The sequence below is a fragment of the Aphidius gifuensis genome, linkage group LG6 (assembly GCF_014905175.1).
Source record: "Aphidius gifuensis isolate YNYX2018 linkage group LG6, ASM1490517v1, whole genome shotgun sequence".
NCBI classification, from domain to species: domain Eukaryota; kingdom Metazoa; phylum Arthropoda; class Insecta; order Hymenoptera; family Braconidae; genus Aphidius; species Aphidius gifuensis.
In genome coordinates, this window is record NC_057793.1 from 3,110,225 (window position 1) to 3,134,991 (window position 24,767).

Here is a 24,767-nt window from a genome sequence, read left to right on the forward strand (position 1 = left end):
CCAACATGAAAGTAGATTTTTTTTTTTTCTTTATTTTTCTCTTCAATATTTGAATTTTTATTTATAAATAGTATAAAAATTGAAGAGCATTGTTACCGAAAGTACAATTATTTTAACAATTCAATAAATTCAATAATAAAATTAATTAAATTTCTCAAATAAGTAGTTCAATTTAAAAAAAAAATCATGTGCCTGTAAAAAAAAAAATAAATATATGTAATACTGATTTATTTATTTTTTTTTATTTTACAAATTAAAAAATGTTGGGCAAAAATTAAAGAAAAAATTTAAAAAAAAAAACCAGTATTTGAAAATAAATGGACAAAGGATTAAATAAATATAAAATCCGAATTTTGTTTTATTTTTTTAGGAAATAATAATTCGTGTTTTTCCTTTGTATTTTTATCAAATTAGCATATCATTTTATTATAAAATGATTAGAAAAAAAAAAAAAAAAATATTCGAGCAAAATAAAAGAATCATTCAACATAATAAAGAGATATTAAATTAAACATTGAGTTTGAAAACACCAGTTCAAACAATTCTTAGTGTAATGCAAAAATTGCTTTATTATAGTTTTTTTTTTTTTTTTCAATGATCACTAAAAATGGGATCTTAATATTTTGTACAAGAGTTGTTTTTGTCAAAACACTGAATTTAAGTGACTTGTAATTAAAAATGAATCACCACTTTTATTTATCGTCTTATTCGAATCAATCATCATTATTTGATTCTCATTTTATGAAGAATCATTTTTATAAATAACAAATGATTTTTTTCATTATTAATTTTTAAACTTCAACTTTATATTTAATCGATGAAATTAAGGGGAAAAAAAAATAAATATAATATAACAAATTTTTATGATCCCGATTGTGTTCATATTGAATCATCATGGGTTTTAATTTATTCAACTTTTTATTTATTTATTTTTTTCATTTAAACACCCTCGCCATAATCACGATCACCAACATTGATTCTATCAGTTGCTGCTGTTACACTGAATCCCAAAATAGTATTATCAACTTTAAACATTTTTCCTTTTTTTGGTTTCTTTGATTTACCCTGGGAATTAAATTAATAAAATTAATTTTCATCAATATACAATTATACTAATATGAAAAATAAATGAACAAATAAATAAATCATACTTTAACTTCTTGGAATTCTGTTGGTGCATTTGGATTGACAGCTGGTGCTGGTTTACAAAGATCATCAGCTTCAGCTTGTGGACGTTGTGCTGATCTTAATTTACTTCTTTTTTCTAAAAATTGTTTAACAAATTCTGTTGTTTGTTTACTTTCACCAAGATACATTTTTACATATTCTTTGACTTCATATGCTGATTCAATTTCTTTAATAAATCCAACAAATGTAGGAACTGTAAAATTAATTATAAAAAACATTTTATTAAATTATCATTTTAAAATTTCTATTATTAAAAACTTACTGTCAACAGTTGATTGGAGTCCACACAAAGTACGATAACACCATTGACCAAATTCATCTTTACTATTAGTATTATTATCATATATTTTTTTAACAATCTCATCCTCTTTTTTTGTCTTAGTTTTAACAATTTTATTATTATTATTACTACTGTTATTGTTGTTGTTATTATTGTTATTATTATTGTTATTATTATTATTATTATTATTATTTAAATTCTGATTTTGTAATGTGGAATTTGATGATTTAGCAACAACTTGAGTTTTAACTGGTACTTGTTTAATAATTGAACTAGCAATTTTATTTGGTGTTGGTTCATCCCAAAAACCACTACCAGCCCATGCACCTTTATTAACATTTGTATTTTTAGTATTATCAACAGTATTTGATGATGATAATGATGATGATGATGATGAAGATAATATTGTTGTTGTTGTTGTTGCTGCTGCTGCTGCTGTTGATGATGATGATGTCCAATTTAATGATTGACTTGCTGCACCCCAAATACCAACACTTTGCATAACAACAGTATTTTCTTTGATATTTGATTTTTCAGCTTTTTCTTTTTCTTGTTGTTTTGATTTAGCAATTCTTTCTTGTTCTTCTTGTTGTATTTGATCAAGTGATTTAACTTGTGGTTTTGTATTTGATGATACTTTTGCTGCCCATTTAAATTGTGATTTTTTTGATGAATCAATTGCTGCTGCTGCTGCTTCTTTAGCTGCTTGTGCTGCTTTTTGTTGATTCAATTGTTGTTGTAACATTTGTTGATAACGTTGTTCTTCAGCTTTCATTTCACGTTCAAGTCTTTGAATTTCAGTTAATGATGCTGCTGATTGTGATACAACTGATGTTGCTTGTGGTGCCCATGGTGCTTTACTTTTTTCTTGTAATTTTTTTAATGCATCAACTTCACGTCTACGTTGTTCAGCTTTTTTTGCATTTTCTTCTTGTTCAATTTTTTTTCTATTTTCTTCTTCTTTTTTTAATCTTTCTTCTTCAATTTTTTTTTGTTCTTCTTCTAATTTTCTTTTTTTTTCTTCTTCTTTTTTTAGTTTTTCTTCTTGTTTTTTTAATTCATCACGACGTTTTTTTTCTTCTTCTTGTTTTTTACGATTATTATCTTCATCAATTTTACGTTTTTCTTCACGTTTTCTTTCTTCATCTTTACGTATTTTTTCTTCAATTCTACGTTTTTCTTCTTCTTTACGTAATTTTTCTTCTTCTTTTATTTTTTTTTGTTCTTCTTTACGTTTTAATTCTTCAAGCTGACGTACATGTTGTTGTTGTTTTTGTTGTAGTTGCTGTTGTTGTTTCTGTTCTTCTTCATTTTGACGTTTCAATGATTCATCTTTAGCTTTACGTAATAATTCTTCTTGTTTACGTTGTTCTTCTTTTGTTCTATCTTCTTGTTGTTGTCTCAAGAGTTGTTGTTGCTGTTGCTGTTCTTCTAATATTTGTTGTTCAGTTTTCATACCTTTGGTATGTAAATCCCACAACATATTAGGCATTTGACCAGGTGGTGCTGCTGAAGGTAATGGTCTCATTTGTGCAAGTAAACTACTACCATCAAATTGTGGATTAATTTGTTGTGTTGGATGTGGCCAAATTGAATCAATTTGTTGATGTCCATTAATAGCAGCATCACCATGTAGTTGTCTAAGTAATGATTTAATTGGATCATCATTTTGTTGTAGGTGAGGCTGTGGTTGAGGCTGAGGCTGAGGAATAACATTTGGTTGTGATGGTCCAGGTATACCACGTTGTTGCATTTGTTGCATTAACTGTTGAATTGGATCAATCGCATTACCAACTGGATGAATTGGAGCAATATGTGGTACTGTATTTTGAGATAAATGATTATCATTTGTTGTTTTACCACTTTGAATTTGACTAAATAATTGCATAATTGGATTTGTTGGTAATGGTAATGGTTGTTGTTGTTGTTGTTGTTGTGGTGGTTGTATTATTGGTACATATTGATTTGTATTTGCAGTCATTTCACGTATTTCAGGATTTTGCATAACATATTGCATTATTAAATGATTTTTTTCAACTTGATTTAAATTATTCCACTGTTCATGCTGTGATAATTTTGCAATTGCTGAATTTTTAACTTGTTGCATTATCATTTGATCATGATATAATCGTAACTGTGAATACTGAAATAGTGCAATTGGATCATCAATTGGTGGAGGTTTAGGTAAGGCATTATTTGATATATTTGTTGTTGTTGTTGGATTTGGAATTGGAACTGGAATTGGTATTGTTGGAATAATTGTTTCTACAATTTTTAATGGTGGTATTGTTGGACCAGGTGTAAATGGTACACGTCCAAATATTTTAACAAGATCACCAAGTGTTGAAAATCTATCATCACATTCTCTACGTATTTGTAAACTTGATGTAAAATAACCAGCTTTACACCATTCAGCCATTTCATTTGCAAGAAATGGTCCTTGTAATTCACCTTGTGGATCTCGATAAAACCATTTTTCTTGTACATTTGAATTAACAATTTGTGTTGGTGGTACTGGATTAACAACTGATTGTGCATGCATTAATCGTTCTTCTTTATGATTTTCTTCATCAGCCATTAATTTAGCAACCAACATATTTGCTTCTTCTTTCATTCTTTCATCATCATCATCATTTTGTTTTTGAACAGTATCTACATCTTTTAATTGTTGTAATACATGAGCTTTGTGATTCATAGCTAATAATCGAGATGTTGATGCTGCTGTTGGTGTTGCTGTTGTTGTTGATGTTGTTGTTGGCGTTGGTGTTGGTGTTGTTGTTGAAGAAGAAATTGTTGAAGAAGTTGTACATGATGATTGATCATTTTGTTTTGATCTAACATCATTATTTTGTTTTAATGTTTTTGTTGGTGGATCAATAAATGATTTTGATCTTTGTGGACCTTGTATTTTAGGTGGTTCATTTGAATTTTGAGCTGTACTATGTGTATTATCATTATCTTTTATTAAATTATTATTATTTGTTGATGTTATTTGTTGTTTTGTAATTTGTTTTGTTGGTGAAATACTTGGTCTGTCTGGTGATGTTATAATACTTGGTTCTTTATCATCAAAAGGATGCAATGATTTCGGTCTTTCTTTTGTTGTTGTTGATAAATTTTGTTGACGATTATTACCAACTGGTGATTGATAAATAACTTTACCAATTTTATGATTACCATTATTATTATTATTACCCTCAGATACACGTCTTATTCGCATTTCATTTGATGTATTACCTCTACCACCACCTTCTTCATCTTCATCAGAAAACATACCACCATGAAATGCTCCAGATGCATCAAAACTACCACCACTTTCACTTGGATTTTCTGTAGCCCATTCAGGAAGATTATCATGATGATTTGAATCCCATGTACGTGATGTACGTGGTGGTCCAGTTGATGATGTATGATGATGAATAGCAGGATCATGAGATTGTCTGTGAGTTGGTCTATCCCATCTTCCTGGTGGACGATTTTCATCAATATCACCATCAGAACGATCTAGCCTATCTCTTTCATTACCACTAGCATCTCGCCAACTTCCACGTGACCATTTTTCATTTGCACTACGATTACCAGCAGCACGCCAACCTTCATCATCATCAAGACTATTATTAATATTACCAACACCACCACCACTTCCACCACCTCCTCCTCCACCTCCAATACCGCCTCTTTGTCGTCTCCAATTACTTTCCATCAATGAACTTCCACTTGTGCCTCTACTAACTTCTTTTCTTGGACTTGTTGATATACCATTCCAATCACCTTGATCAGTAACACCATTTCTATCTGTCCAACCACGTTCACTTTGTGATCTATCAAATCCACGATTTCTTGATGTATATGGTTGTGATTCAAGTCTTGGTCCTTCACCCGAATCATCAAAACCAACACCACGTGAATAATGAGATGTATAAGTTCCACCTCTTCCAGTTCTACCACGTCCACCACGATCAACACTTCCACCACGTCCACGTATAACACTACTTCCTACACCAATACTCCAAGCTCTCTGTAATATAATTTTCAATTTATTTTTTTAAAAAACAAATAGTTTATCTTTAATAATAATAATAAAGATAAACAAGTTTTTATTAGTACAAATAAATTTTATGACTGTATTATTTTTAGAAAAACAGAACCATGTATGACACACTTTTAAATATAAGTTGTTAATAATTTAAATTTGATAATTCAATAATAAAAATTATTATTTGATTTATCAATTATTATTTTCATATATTATGAATGAAAAAAAAAAAACAAAAAAAAAGATCAACAAGCAAAAAAAAAAAAGAGTAACAATTATATAATAATAATGATAATTCATTAATTACGGTTTCATCTTCTGTCATTGGTAGCATTGCCAGTGGTAGTTGAGTTTTTTCGACATAAAGAGTTTGTAGTGATATGAGTGTCTCAGGTGGTTTACAAGAACGATCAAAAATACCAAGCATCTCTTCACGACCATATCTATGCTCTGCTAATTGATATCGTGGGGTGATTAGGTTTGCTGTCCCACCACCACCACCACCACCACCACCTCCAGAATTACAACTGTCTCCAGACAGATTGCGCAACCTTTTAATAATTTAATTATCATTTATTATAATCAAACTATCTTGTAATAAAACTATTAGCACTCGTTTGAGTTGTTGTAATAATTTTTGTTTTATCACAAGTTTTATACAATATTTTCATTTTAAAGACACGTGTTGACACGTAATTAGACATGACTCAAAATTCTTATCTAAACACAATTTTATATTTTCAATTGCATTTATCTAGAATATTTTTTCAACTTTTTTTTTTTTTTTTTTTTTGTTTTTTCATATAATTAATTAACTTACCACTCTGGACCAAACTTAATAGAATCCGTCATCTTTGAATGGTCTGAAAATAACAAAAAAAAGATCAATTATAATTATTATTAACAACAACAATGTCAACTAATTATTTGATTTTTTTGGTTGACTTTTTTGACAGGGTGCATCAAAAGACATGACCCTAGACAAAAGAAAATATCATCTCATAAAAAAATCAATTGATTACTAATTATTTAATTGATAAAATGTTTTTACATTAAAACTACTTGCAATTTTTATTAATATTTAAAACACTCAAGTGAAAAAATAAATAATAATAATAACTTTTCTTTATGTTTCGGATGAAACGTGTAAGTACGAAGCTAGATAAAGGAATACGATGGAACGCAACAGACGATTGTAAAAAAAAAAAAAAAAAAAAAAAAAAATCTAAAATTTGGTGTGAAAATAAATATTTATTTTCAATTTTAATTATATTCATTAAATAATTGTATGATATTATGATAAAACAATTAATCCATAAGTTGTTTGATAAAAAAAATAACAATAATTTTGTTATCTTGATATTTTAATATTTTTTTTATTTTTTTTTATTTCAAGGGTGGCTTTTTAGATTGTCCCGAGAGCCAAGGTGGCAATATTAACCAAACATTTATCATTCATGTTCACCACGTTTTCTTTGAGTTAACAAATAATATTATAATGTAATTATTATGAAAATAATTAATCTCAATTAATATATTATTCATAATTATTTATAATTTATAATTATCTTTGTAATACCTTATTTTACTTCGGAAATTACTGAGCGAACAATACAACACACACAATATGGCTGATGATTTTTTAGGTTTTTTTTTTTTTTTTTTTATTTATATTTCTTCGAAATAGATGAAGCGCATGCGGATTTTAGTTCAATAATTGTCCACTAGATCTGTTGTTTTGTTTTTTTTTTTATATACGCCATTTTGTTACCAGAAAATTTCCGCGACAGTTTTCAAATTTCAATGAAAATGATCTTAAAAAAATAGTGGGGATTTGTCAAATGAGTAATAAAAATAATTAAATAAAATAATTTGTCAAATGAGAATGATTCTTTCAATTTTTAAATGCAGAGAGAAGACTTATTAGTTTTTATATTATTCAAGTGCATATAATATAATTTTGAATGGTTTTTTTTTTCAAGAATATATAAAAATGCATTTGTTTTATTATTATTAAATTTATTAAACACAAATTAATTTAATTTAAAAGAGTAGTTTAGAAAAACTGGCATTCTTAAATTTATTATAATTCGATTGTTTTTGCTAAATAATTAGCGATAAAAGTTCATGATTGATTAGTTATAGTACTTATAAAATAAAAATAAAAATTGAAAATATTTTAAACAAAGTAATGTGGTTTTTTAACGACAATGCCATATTCAGCAACAGCTGGAGTAAGATCTTCCATTGTTAGAGTAAATTTACGATCTTTAGCTTTTGATTTTGTATTAAGATTAGCTCCTCTATTTTTACAATGCTGAAGAGCATCATTTGCAATTTCTGATATGAATTTTTGAGCTGCTAATGACACTAATCGTACTCTAAAATTAAATAAACCAAGTATTATTAATTATTTACAATTTTTAATAACAAAAAAAAAACAAACGTATTTATTTATTTTCAACTTACATTCGAGGATCAGTTGTATTAAAACCAGCTGTATGAAGATAGTGTTCACTTATTGCATCTGGTACCTTTTAAAATAATAAATAAATATTTAAATTCAACAATTACATTTTATTTTTAAAATAAATAACAACTTACTGTTGGTGTATAATCTTCTAACTGAACAAGAAAATCAGTAAGTGGTTGTCCAGCATTTTTTGGCTCATCATTTGATGATGGAGTATCTCTTCCAGGATTATCAGACGCCATTATGTTCAACTGAAAAATAAAAAAAAAATGACAACTATTATCTTTTTATTTTTAAAATTATTGATACGTGATAAATTATTTATTGTTAAAATTGTATTGATAAGAGAATAAATATAATTTTCCAAGAAGTCATTGAAATATGTTGATGTTGACGAGTAAACAACATGTCATCTAACTTAATAAAAAATTCACTAAATTAATTATTTAAATATTTAGAATAATTTATTTTTCAACTTGTATAAATAAATGACAATAAAAAGACACTTTTATATTATACCTGTTTGTTTTTTAGCTAAAATATTTATCGAGTAACTTGATCAGTAGTGTAGACAATTGTGAAAAAAAAAATAAATGTCAATCAGCTGATTCAATAAATAATGGATTTTAAGGCAGGTTTACAAGCCCACGACTAAAGGCAAATTTTCATAAATCGCGTGTGTAATTTATTGTTATTATTTTGTACTAAATTATTGTTTTTTTATTCATTTTTATTATCAAAAATAAAAAGAGTGTCAATTAATCACTGTTAAACATTCGTAAACAATTGTTTTTAAACAATACTGTTAACAAAAAAAAATTGACAATTTATTTGGCCAAAAAATTATCAATAATAACAGTAAAAATATTGAGATACAATTAAAATTATTAAAACATTGTATTTGTATTTAATCACAATAACAAATATTTATAAAAGTAAGTTGTTTTTTTTTTTTTTTTATAATAATAATTAGTATAAATTATAAAGACATTGACATTTGATTAAATTATATTGAATATTTCTAATTTTTTGTTGTTATTTATTGAATATAATGTTATAATTTGTTTATTGAAATAAAGTATTGTTATTATTAAATTGTTAATAGGTAATTGTTGAAGAATTAAAGTTGAATAAAAAAAATGGCGTCAACAGCAATACCACCAGAAGATGACGAGCTAACACTTCCACGTGCATCAATCAACAAAATGATAAAAGAATTACTTCCAAATACAAGAGTTGCAAATGAATCACGTGAATTGATAATGAATTGTTGTACTGAATTTATTCATTTATTGGCATCAGAAGCAAATGACATATGTAATCTACGACAAAAAAAAACAATTAATGCTGAACATGTTGTATCAGCATTAGATAAATTGGGCTTTGAAGATTATGCCAAAGAAGCTGAAGAAGTATTACGTGATTGTAAAGCTGTTGCTGCTAAAAGAAGACGTCAAAGTACACGTTTAGAAAATTTAGGTATTCCTGAAGAAGAATTACTACGTCAACAACAAGAATTATTTGCAAAAGCAAGAGAAGAACAAGCTGTTGCTGAACAACAACAATGGCAACAGTTACAACAACTTCAACAAATGCAACAGGCATCAATGCAACAAGCCGACAGTGAACAGGAGGATTACTAAATTATTTATCAAAAGAAAAATTAATAATAATATTTCTTTGTAAATGACCTAAAATAAAAAACACCATACTTATATATTTAACTGTAAAGAAACGAAACAAAAAATACATAATTATTATTCTATAAAATTATTTTTTATTTTTTTTTAATTTATCAATACCTGTTGCATGATTTTTTCATGAATTTTTTTTTTTTTCATGATTATAATTTTAAGGCATTAATCTTCCATATTCCAGAGAAAGATGACTTTTTTTTATGGCTTCAAGTACTTTGGAAACATAATGATACCTTGAGTGTAAAATAAAAAATTATTTTAATATAAATTTTTAAAGAAAATTAATTATTATTTTATGATTTACCAATTTTTTTCTGTAAGTATTGCTGGTGTCATTGGATTTCTTGTTATACCATGAATTTTTCTTCTTAATTTTTCAATTAATTCTTTTTCATTTTCGTGGATTGTTGGTTCATCTATTGAAATATTAATTTTTATTAAAAACATGATGATAGTCTTGAGTAGAAAAAAATATTCAAGTACCTTTGTTTGTTATAAATGGTATCAAAAAAAGATTCAATTGGCCGTCTTTTGATGTTACACTCATGTCTAAACCACTGTGAGTTTGTAACTTTGACGTTGCAAATACTTTACTATAAAATTCTTTCATTGTTTCCAATGTATTTGGCATAAAATCACTCAATTCAGCTTTGTTGTGTAAAAATAACATATGAGGATAATATTCAACGTAATCTTGATCTAAATTTGTTGTTGATGATGGCTTGAGCATTTCAGCTGTTTGAAGAAATCTAATATATATGAAAAAATTATTATTATATTTTAATAATATTCATATTGTTTTTGGCGCTTAACAATAATTTACCTGACTAAATTTGGATCAACAAACCAATCTTGTACAAAAATAATAATATGACAAACCGAATATAAAAATGCTGTAAATTCTAATGATTGAATTTCTAAATTATGTGATTCTGAATTTGTAAAATCAGTTGGACTTTTTTTTTGTTCAAATGATGCTGTTGTTGCATCAAAAACAGAACATGATAATATTGGTTGTGTGTCTAAATAAATAACTCTATTTTTAGTAACATAAAAATCAACTCCATTTGTACAATGTGTTCCAGTCTCATGATGACTCAAACCATGAACAGGAAATATATTTTTTCTGTAAATAAAATTAACAAGTATAAATAAAACGAAATAATAAATAATTAAATTATTATTGCTGAGTATTTACTGACGCATAATTTGATGTTAAAAGTGATAATATTGTTGATTTTCCAACACCTTGTCCACCAACAATACCAACAACTAAAAAATCTTGTTGATCATATAAATAATCAACTGGATTATCACATAATTGTAAATTTTCATCCATAAATTTAATACAATTATTCATTTCTTGACACATTGTTAATGGACGAGGTTCTGGTGCTTTATTTTGTACAACTCCTTGTGGATGATTTTCTGGATGATCTTTTTTTCCTCCATTTTTTTGACTTGGTGATACTGCACGATTTTCACCTTCTCTTGTTTTTAATATAAATGTTGGACGATTATTTTCTTTAGGTTCATAATCTTTTGCAATTTTTCGAGTAGTCATTGTAATTTTTATTTATCATTTATTTCCTAGAGTCATCATAAAAAAATAAAAATACAATATACAAACATCAAATTAATTTATAGGTATTTTTGTTAATTACCTTGATTGAATAATAATTTTAAAAAAATCAATTTGAACTGGTTTTAATATATTTATTATTACCTTTTTTAAATTATTATATCAATATTATTATTAATTTATTCAATCAAGTTGTTATTGTTATTTGTTGTTGATAAATAAATATTAAGGTTATATTATACAAAACAGAAAATAGCCATCTTGTATTTAACCAACGAATCAAAAGCCTCAAAAATCATTGGTACTAAATTTAAAAATTAATTTCAACAATTATAAGAAAATCAAGTTTTATTAACAGGTTTTAAATATAATTTTCTACAAACATCAGTAATTGGAATATCAGAAACTGGTGGAATACCACCTGGAATATATTCACATTGAACAAGTGAATATTGATCTTTGATGGTTTTTATATCATCAATGTCAGGTGTCATGAGCATATTTATTGCTGGATAAATAATAAATGTAAATATTGCTGTTGCTGTTAATGCCCAAATTGGTATTGCAACAGCCCAATATTTTAAAGGCCAATATGTTAAACCAAATTTTTCATGTAAAATATCTTCTGGTATAACTGCCCAAACGAGATAAATAAAAAACATCATATTGGATCCAATATACAAGGCATAACCATAGACTGAACGAGGTCGATAAGGTGCTGGTGTATGCTCTGACATGATTATTTATTAATAAAAAATTGACTAAAGGTATTATTTATGCTGTAAGATGTTTTTGTTGATATTATTTTGACTTAGTAATAGCTGTATGATGATTCTGGTGGTCCAAATTCTTTCATTGTCTCAGAAACAAGTGTTAAATTATCGAAAAATGATGTTAAGCCAACACGTACTTTTCTCGCCTCAGTACCAATAAAGTTTCTAAATTAATAAATAATTATAAATTAGTTTTTAAAAAATATAAATCATCAGTATTGGTATTTTAACTTACACCTTCAAAATATTATTGTCAACAGATATAATTTTTTTAACTCCACTTCTTTTTGGTTCAGCGTCAACTTTTAACACCTGATAAGCAATATCAGCCTCTCTAGATGATGGAAATGGTACAGATATTTTTCTAAATTACAAACATTAAGGTTAAATATTAAAAATATACAAAAACATTGTTCTTAGATAATTAATTAAATTTACAAAGGATACACATCAAGATTATTCATCTCAATTACTTCAATTATTTTTATCTTCTTTTTTGTTTGTATTAAATTATTTTCTTACTTTGTTAATAATAAAGCTCCAAAAAAAAAAAGAAAATAATAACAAAAAAATCAACAAACACTGATCATGTGTCATATATTTATTATTATTATTATTTGTTGTTGTTGAGTTGTAGAGGGCGTTTGTGTGAAAAGAAAATTCCAGATTTGTGTTGTTATTATTGACATCTTGTTTCCAGTGTGTGTGTTTTTATGAATTTTTTTTGATAAAATTAAATTTTAATTATCGTAATAAAATGGGACGAAGAAAGAGTAAAAGAAAGCCACCTCCAAAAAGAAAAGCAATTGAACCCTTGGATACACAATTTAATTGTCCATTTTGTAATCATGAAAAATCATGCGAGGTTAAAATGTGCGTTGTAATTTTTATTTTAAAAATATAATTAATATTTTAAAAAAAATTTAATTAATCAATTTAATATTGATAATTATATAATGAAATTATTTTCAGGGATAAACCAAAAAATGCTGCAAAAATAAGTTGTCGTGTTTGTTTAGAAGATTTTCAAACGACAATTAATTTATTATCAGAACCACTTGATGTTTATAATGACTGGATTGATGCCTGTGAAACGGCAAATTAATCATTAAGGTTTTTAATTATTATCAATTTATTAATTTAATAATCTATAAATATTAATTTATTTTTTAATTATATATTTTTTCATCTGTCAATAGGCAAAACAAACGAATAAAAATAAACACAAAAAATGAACAATAAAAACATCATTCAGATTTCAGTGACCTTCATCAATTAAAAAAAAACAAAATCATTAATTTCTAAGTACTCTAATCTTTTAACAAAAAATAATTATTTATATCATTATTATTATTATTATTTGACTATATACCTATTATTTAAGTTCACTAATACGAAGATATATTCATCGTAAAAAAAAAAAATTATTTATATCGACAACGCGCAGTATCACATTTACCAAAACAAAAAAAAAAAATAACAAAATTATATTTTACGTTAATTATTATTTAATTATTGAATTGATTATTAATTTTAAGAAAATTTATAATGTATATTATTAATGCGTATTGAAAAAAAAAGGAAAAAAAAAAAAATCAACAATGTAACAAATATTAAATAAAAATATCAAAAAAAAAATATTTTCTTGATGTAATTTTTAATTAATAAATATATGAAAAATATCCTTAAATTAATGATAAAATTTTGGAGTAATCATAGGATGTTTTTAATTGACAGGATGTCTTTCTTGACACATTTTTCTTGTTGATATTATAGGTGGGGATTAAAACCGGAAATACGTTTTATCGTAGGGCAAAATGGCGTCGAGAGAGAGTGAGTGAGAAAGATGATGAAAATACCAATTGATATATATATGTGTAATTTATATGTGTGTATGTGTGTAATTGTTGTACACTCGGTGAAAAAAGTTAAAGGAACAAAAATGCCGCGGGTAAGAGGAGACGCGTGTTGAGAGGGTCTACCTATCAAGAAAGAAAGAAAAAATAAAAAAAAGGAAAAAAAGGAGAGAAAAAAAAACAATAATCTCAAGACACCTTAATCTAATTCTCTAATGATCTTTTTAATTTGATTCAATTGATATTAATAAAAGTGTAATGTAATTAATAGTGTTTTAATAAAAATGAATACAAGTGATAATTAATAATTAATATTTTTTTTTTTGGACATTGAACGAGTATGAACAACGACGCTATGGCGTCCGTTCAAAGTGTGTGACATTACAAGATTTTTCCACCATTTCATGTACAATTTTGTGGTTGATTGATACATCTTTGAAGATTAATTTAATAATATTATTCAAATATAATAATTGATATTAGCTTTTTAATATTTATTTACTGTCATCATAAATATTGTATTGTCATTTTATCTATTAATGACTAAAAACAAACACTAGATTTTACATAAATTACATTTGACAGTTCCCACCCTCAACTGGTAATTTTATTATTTATTTATTTTTTTTTTTTTTTATTTTTTTATTTGCTTATTTTAAAAATCGTTATATTATACATCCATAAATTGGAGTCATAACAATGATATTTTTTAAAATTTTATTTTATTATTGATGATAAAAAAAAAAAAAAAAAACAAAAAATTATTCCAAATTTAAAATTCAATTGTTTATTTAATTTAAAAAAAAAAATGATAATAATAATTCATTTCAATCAATCAATCCACAATTTAAAATTTTTTTTTTTTTTTTTTTCTTTCTTTTTCAAATTAATAAATGTAAATTAATTCATGTCGTCTATAAATTTATTCATTTTTTTTTACAGACAAATTTGTGATAAAATTTTGAGGAAATTAAAAAAAATGACAACGAAAATATCACAGGATGTGATGAGTAAAATAAACTTGCATTAACAAGTGACTAATACATCAACAATTATAAAATTAGAAAAAACAAAAAACATCAACAACAAACAAATAATAATATTAATAATAATAAGTAGAAAATTGATATCAGTAAAAAATGTCAAACAGTTTAGATAGTTTTTTAACACGAATTGGTGATGTGACAATTGAAAGATTAGCACCAAGATCATCAGATGATCCTGGAGATCGTGGTGCTGGGAAGAGTGCAAGTAATCCAGATATACAAACTGGTAATGATGATGATTCAGAATCTGGTGGTGATACAAGTGATGGAGATGAAGAAAGAAAAAATATTATGGAATCAAATGACATACAATCAGAGGGATCTGGTGATGATATGGATCTTGATGAAACAATTGATACTGAAATTGGTGTGAGAATTGACTCAGAAAGACAAAGAACTCCATCGCCTTGTCAAGATGAAGATGATGATGCTGTTAATATTTTGGATACTTTACCTCTCGAAGGTAATTGATTTATTTTTTATTAAATATTGTTTATTAATTATTTTTAAATGCTTATTAAAAAGTGAAAGTTTTTTTTTCTATTGTGTTGAATGTACTTTGTAAATGTAAATTTGACACACAATTTTTTAATGAGTTTTAAATTATTTTTAAAATTTAAAACATTCAAATCTTTTGGATAAATAAATAAATAATTTATTAAAAAATTTCAGGTGCACCAATTGAAGGTCAAGAAGTATCAGAAGCTGATTTATTAGGTAAATCTCTTATAAAAGATGATGACAGTATGGATAATGATCCATCAAATATAGATTCATCACCATCATCACCTTCAGATCAAGATAATCAAAAACGTCATGCTGAAACTGATGAAGAATCAGATCATCCTAAAAAACAAAAAAAAGATGATAATCATGATGATAATGAGAGTAAAGCAGAAAAAAAACTTTCAAATATGCGTAGAAATATACGTGAAGTTATGGATGAAACACAACTTGATGAAGCAACATTATCAGCTCAACGTCAAGAAATGGAACGTTTACGTCGTGTACAAGAACAACAACGTATGATACGTGAAGCACGGCAACTTGCAATTAATCGTCAAAATAATAAAACTCAAACACGTGTTATGAGTTTACTTCAAGGTAAACAAAATGATATTGGTACAACATTATCACAAACACCATTATCATCATCTTTATCGGCTTCGTCATTATCATCATCATCATCAATAGCAGTATCAGCAGCAGGAGTAGGAGCAGGAGCAGGAGCAACAGCATCTTCATTATTATCAGGTACATCAAATTTAAAAACACCAATGTCATTGCTATCATCAAGATTAGATTCACCAAATCAATCATTATTAATATCAAATTCATCATCACAAATGCCAACAACAATAAATAAACGTCCAATGGAATCATCACGTTGGCAAAAAGGTCGTAATTATCCACAACAAAGTGGCACATCAATATCAAGATTACCTGGTAGACCACCATTAAATCAAAGTCAATTACAACAAAGAATACGTATGATGACACCATCAGTTAGTATATCACCAGTTGTACCAAAAAAAGAAAATGATTTTTATTCTGATTCTGAATTATCAGAGCCAGAAATTGAAGAAAATATTAATGAACAAGATGATGATAAAAATATTGCTAAAAATAAAGAGCTTGTTACAATATCAAGTTCATCTGATGATTCAGATGATGATTGTATTGTTTTATCTGAACCATCAGGTGGTGAAGAAACAGATAATGAAGATGATCCATCAAATTCTGGTATGCATACAAATGATCGTTATAATATACCAGATGAACATGGACGTGTATTAATTAATGTTGGACATCCAGAAAGTGAACCAGATGTTTATTTAGCACCACAAGTTGCTAAAATAATAAAACCACATCAAATTGGTGGTGTTAGATTTTTATTTGATAATATTATTGAAAGTATTGAAAGATATAGAAGTTCATCTGGTTTTGGTTGTATATTAGCACATAGTATGGGTTTAGGTAAAACATTACAAGTTGCTAGTTTTTGTGATATTTTTTTTCGTTGTACAACAGCTAAAACAGTACTTTGTATTATGCCAATAAATACATTACAAAATTGGCTTGCTGAATTTAATATGTGGCTACCATATGAAGATCCTGAATTAATTAAAAATGATAAACAAAATACATCATCATCAAGTCAACAAAAAAATAATACAGAAATTGGAAAAACAGAATTTAAAGAAGAAAATTCAAATTTAACTGATGTATCATCAAGTATGTCATCAGCTGGTAATCATTTTAATCAACAAAATTATGATAATCATCAATATAATTATCAGGATAATTTAATTAAATCAAATACAAATTTTAATCAACAAAATTATTCACAAAATTCAATGTATGCTAATTATCCACATATGAAACAAGAAATTGATTGTCAACAAAATTCACAAATGCCATCATCAAATTATCCATCAGTTTATCCACAAATGGCAAATCAAAATTATCAAAATTATCATCAAAATCCATCAATTAATCCTTATCAAAATTACCAACAACAACAACAGCAACAACAACCGCAACAACAACAATCACAAATGCCACAAATTAAAACTGAATATGAAGAAAATCCAATAATAAAAAAAGAAGAAGATACAAAATCAACAACATCAACAACAACAAAAGAAGAATCACAAGATGATAAAAAAGAATCTGATAAAAAAATAAAAGCACCATTTAATGTTGATGCACCAATTGGACTTGACATTCGTCCAAGACATTTTAAACTTCATATTCTCAATGATTTACATAAAACAATGGCAGCAAGAGCTCGTGTTATAAAAGAATGGCAAAAAGTTGGTGGTGTTTTATTAATTGGTTATGAACTTTATCGTCAATTATCATTAAAGAAATCAAATAAAGGTAAAAGAAAACGTGGACAAGCATTTAAAGAAGCTACAGTTGATATTGAAGAAGATGATAAAAATAAAGTATTATTTGATGATATGCATGGTGCACTTGTTGATCCAGGTCCTGATTTAGTTATTTGTGATGAAGGACATAGAATAAAAAATTCACATGCAAGTATTAGTCTTGCATTAAAACAAATGAAAACAAAAAGAAGAATTGTATTAACTGGTTATCCATTACAAAATAATTTATTGGAATATTGGTGTATGGTTGATTTTGTAAGACCAAATTATTTGGGTACTAAAAGTGAATTTTGTAATATGTTTGAACGTCCAATACAAAATGGACAATGTATTGATTCAACACCACAAGATATACGTTTAATGAGATATCGTGCACATGTATTACATGCATTACTTGAAGGTTTTGTACAACGTAGATCACATTCTGTATTACAAATATCATTACCAAGAAAAGAAGAATATATAATGCTAGTTAGAATGACACCACATCAAAGAAAATTATATGATACATTTATGAATCAAGTTGTTAAAACACGAGCTGTACCAAATCCATTAAAAGCATTTGCTGTTTGTTGTAAAATATGGAATCATCCAGATATATTATATCATTTTTTGCGTAAACGACAAATGAATGAAGAAGATGATTTGGATCTTGAAGAAACAATTGCTGAAAAAACAACACCTGGTATGAAAAAAGGACCAAAAGGTAAAACGAAAAAAGGTGCTAAAAAAGAAAAAATTATTAAAAATAAACCAGCTGCAAGTGTACAACCAAATTCATCAGCATCAATTAATAATAACACTAATACAACTAGTACAACTACAACTACAACTACTGATGATGTTAATGATAATAAAAAAATTGGTAATTTTAATAATTATACACAAGTACAAAATACAAATTATCCACCAACTGGTAATGCAACATTTCAACAACCACAATCACAACCACAACAGCAACAACAACAACAACAACAACAACAAAATTTCAATAATAATACCAATAATTATCAAGGTAATGATAATCAAGGTAATAATAATTATTACCGTTCAGAAACAAATACCAGTGAATTTACAAGTGAATTTTATAATAACAATCAAACAACAACAACAAGTGGAACAAGATATCAAAATCAATCTGGTACATTTACTAATTATCCACAAGGTTCATCAAATTATCAAGCAACAAATTCAAATCAAAATTATTCACAACAAAATCCAAATCAAATGTTCCAAGGTAATAATAATGATGCTGCTGCTGCTGCTAATAATCCTGCCGGCTTTCGTAATGATCAAAGTAATTCAGGTAATAATTATGATATGTTTTCACGACAACAAAATTATTCTTACAATGATCAATCAAGAAATTATTCGGCAAATGTTAATCAACAACAGTATCAAACAAATGTTAATCAATCTGGAAATTATCAAAATCAATCAAATATTCCAATGAATAATTTTTCTAGTTACAATGAACATCAAAGTAATTCACAAATTTATACATCTCAAAATCAACAACAAAATTCACAAAGTAATACACAACAAACATCTCGTTATATACCTGGTCAATCACAAATATCATCAACAAATCAACAAAATTCAACTGGAAATATGACAAATTCATATCCACAAAATCAACAACAACAACATTCTAATCAATCACATGGTTATCAAAATTCAACGACACCTGGAGCATCAACAAATTCACAAATATATCAAAATAGCCAAGGTAATAATCAAGGGAATGTTGGACCAAATGGATCACAGCCATTTTTAGGTAATTATCCAACTTCACAAGGACAAAATTCAAATTTACCATCACAAACATCACAAAATTATCCAGAACAAAATTCAAGTGGTAATTTTAATAGAAATAATCAAGGAATTGGAAACTTTCCAGTTGGTGGTAATCATCAAAATTCATTTAAAGGTCAAGATGATAGATTTACAAATTGGCAGACAAATTATTCACAATCAGTAAATCAACAACAAAGCCAAGGTAATAATCAATTTTATCAAGATAATTATTTTCCTGGTCAAAATAATTATCAACAAAATAGATATCAAAATGAATATCAAAGTGATATTAATATTAAGACTGAAGATGGTAAACCATATATTGATAATAAAAAGGATAATTTTAATAATTCATCTTCTTCTGATGTTGGTAGTGGAAATAATAAAACTCCAAGTGTACCAATAGCTCCAACAGTTGTATCAAATATTCCAAATATTCCAAGTATTCAACAAAGTTTTCCAAATGATGCTATTAAAGAAAAAGATGATAGTATTACGCAAGAAAAAGATAAAGAAAAAGATGATAAATCAGATGATGAAGTTATTGTTAGAGATGAAGATAAAGATTTAAAAAGTTCACCAAGTGGTAGAGAAGATCCTGGAATTCCATATGATTGGGCAACTGATTTAATGAAAGGCTATGTACCAGATATTATTGAAGCATCAGCTAAAATGGCAATATTTTTTTGTATACTTGAAGAAGCAATACGTCTTGGTGATCGTGTATTAACATTTTCACAATCATTATTTACACTTAATTTAATTGAAGATTTTTTAGCTAAAAATGATTATAAAACATCTGATGGTAAAACTGAAAATTGGATTAAAAATGTAAATTATTATCGTCTTGATGGTAGTACAAGTGCACTTGAACGTGAAAAATTAATAAATGAATTTAATCGTAATTCAAAAATTCATTTATTTTTGGTATCAACACGTGCTGGTTCATTGGGTATTAATTTAGTTGGTGCTAATAGAGCAATTGTATTTGATGCATCATGGAATCCTTGTCATGATACACAAGCTGTTTGTCGTGTTTATCGTTATGGACAAAAAAAACCATGTTATGTTTATCGTCTTGTAACTGATAATTGTCTTGAAAGAAAAATATATGATAGACAAATAAGTAAACAAGGAATGGCTGATCGTGTTGTTGATCAATGTAATCCAGATGCTCATTTATCATTAAAAGAAGCAACAACATTGTCCTGGGATTGGGAAGAGGATAGTCAAGTACAAGATTTTTCAGCTTCAAAAGATACATATACTGATGAAATAATGCATTCTTTATTAGATAAACATTCATCATTTCTTACTAAACAACCATTTCATCATGAGAGTCTTCTTGTTGATAGAAAAGATAAAAAATTAAGTCAAGCTGAAAAACGTCTTGCCAGACGAGGATATGAATTGGAAAAAATGGCTGCAAATTCATCAAGACCAAGTTATAATTACATTCCTGGAAATACTGCAACTCGAGGTGAGTTTTATTTATTTATTTATTTATTTATTATTTATTAAAGTATTAAATGATGATGATGATAAAAAATGTTTTTTTTTTTTTAAGCTGGAGGACTTCAAATTAGAGCAGTACGTGGTAATGATCAGGGTGTAACACCAAAACCAGTTGCATCAGTACGTCCTATGCAACAACGTGGTGCTGAAGGTTTAAGTACACGTGCTGGAAGTCGTTGGATACCAGCTGAAGTTTGGCAACGACAAGGAATGAGTGCACAAGAAATGACACTTCCACTTGACGTTGTAATACCAACAAATTCACCAGATAAATCAAGTATTGTTTTAAAAGCCGGTCAACGTGTTATGGTATTAAAATCACCAAAAGGTATTTACATGCAATTAGAATCTGGTAAAATAATAGCAATAAGAACATCATTAAAATTAAATCAACAAAAACGTGAAGAAGAAACTAAAAAAGTAACAACAACATCATCATCATCTTCATCATCATCGTCATCATCACCAAGAGGACAAAATTTAAAACCAGATGTTGTATTTCCATTAAGAAATAATTCAGCAATATCATTAATTCCAAAAACATCATCATCTGTTATAAATACATCAAGTGGTGGTCCAGTACAACCAAGACCATTATCAAGACCAAGTAGTGGTTCTGGCTATCGTCAATTTCAATCAGATAAAGATATTAATGTATCAAAAAGACCAAAATCATTTTTACAAACACCAATTATAAAACAAAATTTAAATCAATTAACAAATAATATGTCATTACAAAAATTAAATAAAGGCAAACATGATCATTCTGTTGATCATTCATCAGCCGGTGAAAATTCAAATTCATCAGATAGTCAACCAAGAACTGATCAAAGAGTTGAAGAAGTACGTATTGAAGATATTGTTGCTGAAGCTAATACAAATAATAATAATAATAATAACAATAATAATACTAATAGTAATAATAATCATGAATTTAATTCAATTAATTCAAATTCATCATCAAGATTACAAACGTCTGATCAACAAGATACAAATTTAGGAAAAATTTGTGATGATAATAAAAGACAAGATTATAATAATACTCAAACAATGAATATTCATAATAATATTATGAAAAATGATTTATTAGATCATACTAATAAAAATATTAAAAATTTACAAAATATGATTAATTCATCAGAAATTAAAGGAGACATTAGACAAATACAGAGTGGATCATTTGGTAATCAGGGATCTTTTGGACATTCTCCAGTATCTACAAAAAATCCAATTGATGAAATTATTATTGATAAACCATCAGTACAAAATTCAATGAGAATTACAAATCAAATTCCATCACAACAACAGTTATTACCACCACCACCGCCACCACCAATACCATCATTACCACCATTACCAACACAAGCACCATTATCATCATCATTGTCATCATCAACACATCCAAATTTACAAAATACTGATGCAATTACAATGAATCAAATGTGTCCTCCAGTTATTCAAGAAACACCAAAGACTCATAATGACACAATAACAAATTCACAAATATCATTAACACCAAGTAATCCACATGGAAAAAAATTAATATCACCAGGTGTTACAAAAGAACAAATACCATTAAATACTGAACAAGTACCAATTGTTGATCCACAAGGTTATCCTTATGCACAATATCCAAGATATTATGATTATTCAGATTCACGAACGAGACAATCAAATACATCTTATGAATCATATTATCAACCAAGTCAAAGACAAACAAGTAAAGATGTACAAAGACTTAATAGTGATGTTGTTAAAACAATTGATGAAAGAACTGTACCTCCTCCTCCAATTCCTCCTTCTCTATCTCTTCCTCCGTCACCTACAATTTATCATAGTACTCCATCAAGTATTATTCCTGGAGTAAATCAAACTGTTATTCCATCTCAATCAACAACAACTAGAGAAAATAAAGAATTAAAAAATAATGATGGACAAATTACAAATTCTATTCCCATGACTGGAAATGGGAATGAGGGTATTGATTCTTCAGTTGGATTTAATCATACTGGTAGACCAGGATATCATTCAAATTATTCATCGAGTTTTGATCCTTACGCACAGCATTATTCTGCTGTACCACCTGGATCGAGTGTTGCTGCTGCTGTTGCTACACCATCTTCATCTCCAGCTTCAACTCCAGCAGCTGTTTATCCTCCAAGTGGTAAGTAACATAACAATTTGTATTTAATATTTTAAAATAGATAAAATTTCATTAAAATAAGCAAAAATGTTTTCATCAACATTGTATATAATTAAATTTAATAGTAATAATAAACAAAAAAAAAATAATTAAATGAATATATAAATAAATATATATATGTAAAGAAAATAGTTTTTAAAAAAAATTTTTAATAAATAGTTTAAATAATAAATTTTTTTTCATCAGAGTTTATATTTTTTCTTTGACTTTTCTTTGATTTAGGAACACCTGGATATACTGGCTATGGTGGACCAAGTTATGATGCTAATTATGCACGTATGTACTCGGCTTTTCATGGTGGTACACCAACGGTTGCAGATCCTTATTTGCACCGTGGTTATGCACCTCCAGCCTCATCACATCCTTCAAATTATTATCCATCTTTTTCTCATCCACCACCACCACCACCACCTCCACCATATCCTAATTATTCATTTTTACCTCCTTTTTCAAATCCCAATGCACCCAGCGAATCACAACCACCAACACAGTAGAAAATTTATATAATAGATTAGTTTAAATATAACAGAAATAATAAATTTAAAAAAAAAGAAAAAACAAATATATTTGAAAGAAAATTAAACAATATTAACTAATTTTATTTTCTTTCTTTTATTTTTTTTCTTTTTTTTTATATTTAAACGAATAGACTGAAGCTTTAAGACACATCATTGTAAAATGTTTAGTCAGAAGTTATGAGGGAATTAAAAAAAATTAAATAAAAATAGGAAAAAAAAAACATTTTTTTTTTCTTAAAATGTGCAATGATGTTGATCGCACGAAAATTTTGTAAATTCGACGATTTTTTTTGTAAATTTTTTGTTGTAAAAATGTAATAGAAAAAAAATAAATATTTTTTTTTTTGTTTTTTTTTTTTTATCTTTTATTAAAATGATTAAAAAAAAAAAAAAATTTATATATATATATATATGTCTAAGGGCAACACAGCAACATGACACACGTTCTTTGATAGATAAATTTATTTTTTTTTCTTTGCTACTATTTTTTTTTTCTTTATATAGAAATATATATAATTTTTATTTTCATGAAATAAATTTTTTCGTTATATTATTTTTTAATATAAATTTAAATGACGTGTGTTAGACCTCTCAATGATGCTGATGATAATTATGAATAAATGAAGACAAGGAAAAAAAAAAAAAAAACACTTGTTATTTCTTTTTGTTTTTTTTTTGACAATTATTAATTTTTTTTTTTTCCTGTAATTTTATACGTGCATTACACATACAGTATTTATCCACAATTATTTGGCAACAAGTACGATTTTTTTTTTGAATTATCAACATGTATTAATACTTGATTTATTAAGAATGATTATTTTTTTTTTCTAACAAATTGTAAAAGTATAATTATCAATTGAATGATTATTTTTTTTTCCTATTATATGTGAATATAAAAATAAGTAG

The 24,767-nt window shown here is 26.7% G+C and overlaps 8 protein-coding genes across 10 annotated transcripts; 3 read left to right on the forward strand and 5 right to left on the reverse strand.

Moving 5' to 3' along the window:
* Window positions 1-16: 16 nt before the first annotated feature.
* On the reverse strand, window positions 17-7,169 carry LOC122858861 (GRB10-interacting GYF protein 2-like). Its single transcript, XM_044162059.1, has 6 exons — window positions 7,084-7,169; window positions 6,325-6,367; window positions 5,812-6,055; window positions 1,451-5,486; window positions 1,152-1,381; window positions 17-1,065 (listed from the first exon to the last, which is right to left on the reverse strand). The coding sequence occupies exons 2-6, from the start codon at window positions 6,354-6,356 to the stop codon at window positions 940-942; spliced, it is 4,668 nt and encodes a 1,555-aa protein (XP_044017994.1). The 5' UTR covers window positions 6,357-6,367; window positions 7,084-7,169; the 3' UTR covers window positions 17-939.
* A 333-nt stretch (window positions 7,170-7,502) lies between these two features.
* Window positions 7,503-8,626, reverse strand: LOC122858877 (transcription initiation factor TFIID subunit 10-like). Its single transcript, XM_044162091.1, has 4 exons — window positions 8,497-8,626; window positions 8,109-8,228; window positions 7,974-8,038; window positions 7,503-7,885 (listed from the first exon to the last, which is right to left on the reverse strand). Exons 2-4 carry the CDS (start codon window positions 8,217-8,219, stop codon window positions 7,684-7,686), a joined length of 378 nt encoding a protein of 125 aa, XP_044018026.1. The 5' UTR covers window positions 8,220-8,228; window positions 8,497-8,626; the 3' UTR covers window positions 7,503-7,683.
* Window positions 8,627-8,683: 57 nt separating this feature from the next.
* On the forward strand, window positions 8,684-9,747 carry LOC122858875 (protein Dr1). Its single transcript, XM_044162089.1, has 2 exons — window positions 8,684-8,912; window positions 9,083-9,747. The coding sequence occupies exon 2, from the start codon at window positions 9,117-9,119 to the stop codon at window positions 9,618-9,620; it is 504 nt and encodes a 167-aa protein (XP_044018024.1). The 5' UTR covers window positions 8,684-8,912; window positions 9,083-9,116; the 3' UTR covers window positions 9,621-9,747.
* A 69-nt stretch (window positions 9,748-9,816) lies between these two features.
* Window positions 9,817-11,448, reverse strand: LOC122858873 (protein SMG9). 2 transcript variants are annotated; one of them, XM_044162087.1, is made up of 6 exons: window positions 11,401-11,448; window positions 10,877-11,264; window positions 10,498-10,800; window positions 10,158-10,423; window positions 9,979-10,090; window positions 9,817-9,907 (listed from the first exon to the last, which is right to left on the reverse strand). In XM_044162087.1, the coding sequence occupies exons 2-6, from the start codon at window positions 11,236-11,238 to the stop codon at window positions 9,829-9,831; spliced, it is 1,122 nt and encodes a 373-aa protein (XP_044018022.1). In that variant the 5' UTR covers window positions 11,239-11,264; window positions 11,401-11,448; the 3' UTR covers window positions 9,817-9,828. The 2 variants fall into 2 exon arrangements, with proteins under 2 accessions (XP_044018022.1, XP_044018021.1); XM_044162086.1 differs by lacking the exon at window positions 11,401-11,448 and adding an exon at window positions 11,339-11,387.
* A 138-nt stretch (window positions 11,449-11,586) lies between these two features.
* LOC122858879 (EKC/KEOPS complex subunit LAGE3) lies at window positions 11,587-12,593 on the reverse strand. The gene is made up of 3 exons (XM_044162092.1): window positions 12,477-12,593; window positions 12,265-12,393; window positions 11,587-12,194 (listed from the first exon to the last, which is right to left on the reverse strand). The coding sequence occupies exons 1-3, from the start codon at window positions 12,491-12,493 to the stop codon at window positions 12,068-12,070; spliced, it is 273 nt and encodes a 90-aa protein (XP_044018027.1). The 5' UTR covers window positions 12,494-12,593; the 3' UTR covers window positions 11,587-12,067.
* Window positions 11,595-11,993, reverse strand: LOC122858876 (phosphatidylinositol N-acetylglucosaminyltransferase subunit P). The gene has a single exon (XM_044162090.1). It carries the CDS (start codon window positions 11,991-11,993, stop codon window positions 11,598-11,600), a length of 396 nt encoding a protein of 131 aa, XP_044018025.1. The 3' UTR covers window positions 11,595-11,597.
* Window positions 12,594-12,786: 193 nt separating the features above from the next.
* LOC122858880 (transcription elongation factor 1 homolog) lies at window positions 12,787-13,305 on the forward strand. Its single transcript, XM_044162093.1, has 3 exons — window positions 12,787-12,902; window positions 13,002-13,142; window positions 13,229-13,305. The coding sequence occupies exons 1-2, from the start codon at window positions 12,787-12,789 to the stop codon at window positions 13,132-13,134; spliced, it is 249 nt and encodes an 82-aa protein (XP_044018028.1). The 3' UTR covers window positions 13,135-13,142; window positions 13,229-13,305.
* Window positions 13,306-13,820: 515 nt separating this feature from the next.
* Window positions 13,821-24,620, forward strand: LOC122858857. 2 transcript variants are annotated; one of them, XM_044162057.1, is made up of 5 exons: window positions 13,821-14,486; window positions 14,828-15,394; window positions 15,604-21,102; window positions 21,190-23,301; window positions 23,563-24,620. In XM_044162057.1, the coding sequence occupies exons 2-5, from the start codon at window positions 15,025-15,027 to the stop codon at window positions 23,832-23,834; spliced, it is 8,253 nt and encodes a 2,750-aa protein (XP_044017992.1). In that variant the 5' UTR covers window positions 13,821-14,486; window positions 14,828-15,024; the 3' UTR covers window positions 23,835-24,620. The 2 variants fall into 2 exon arrangements, with proteins under 2 accessions (XP_044017992.1, XP_044017991.1); XM_044162056.1 differs by having other exon boundaries at window positions 13,821-14,256.
* The last annotated feature ends 147 nt before the right edge of the window (window positions 24,621-24,767 follow it).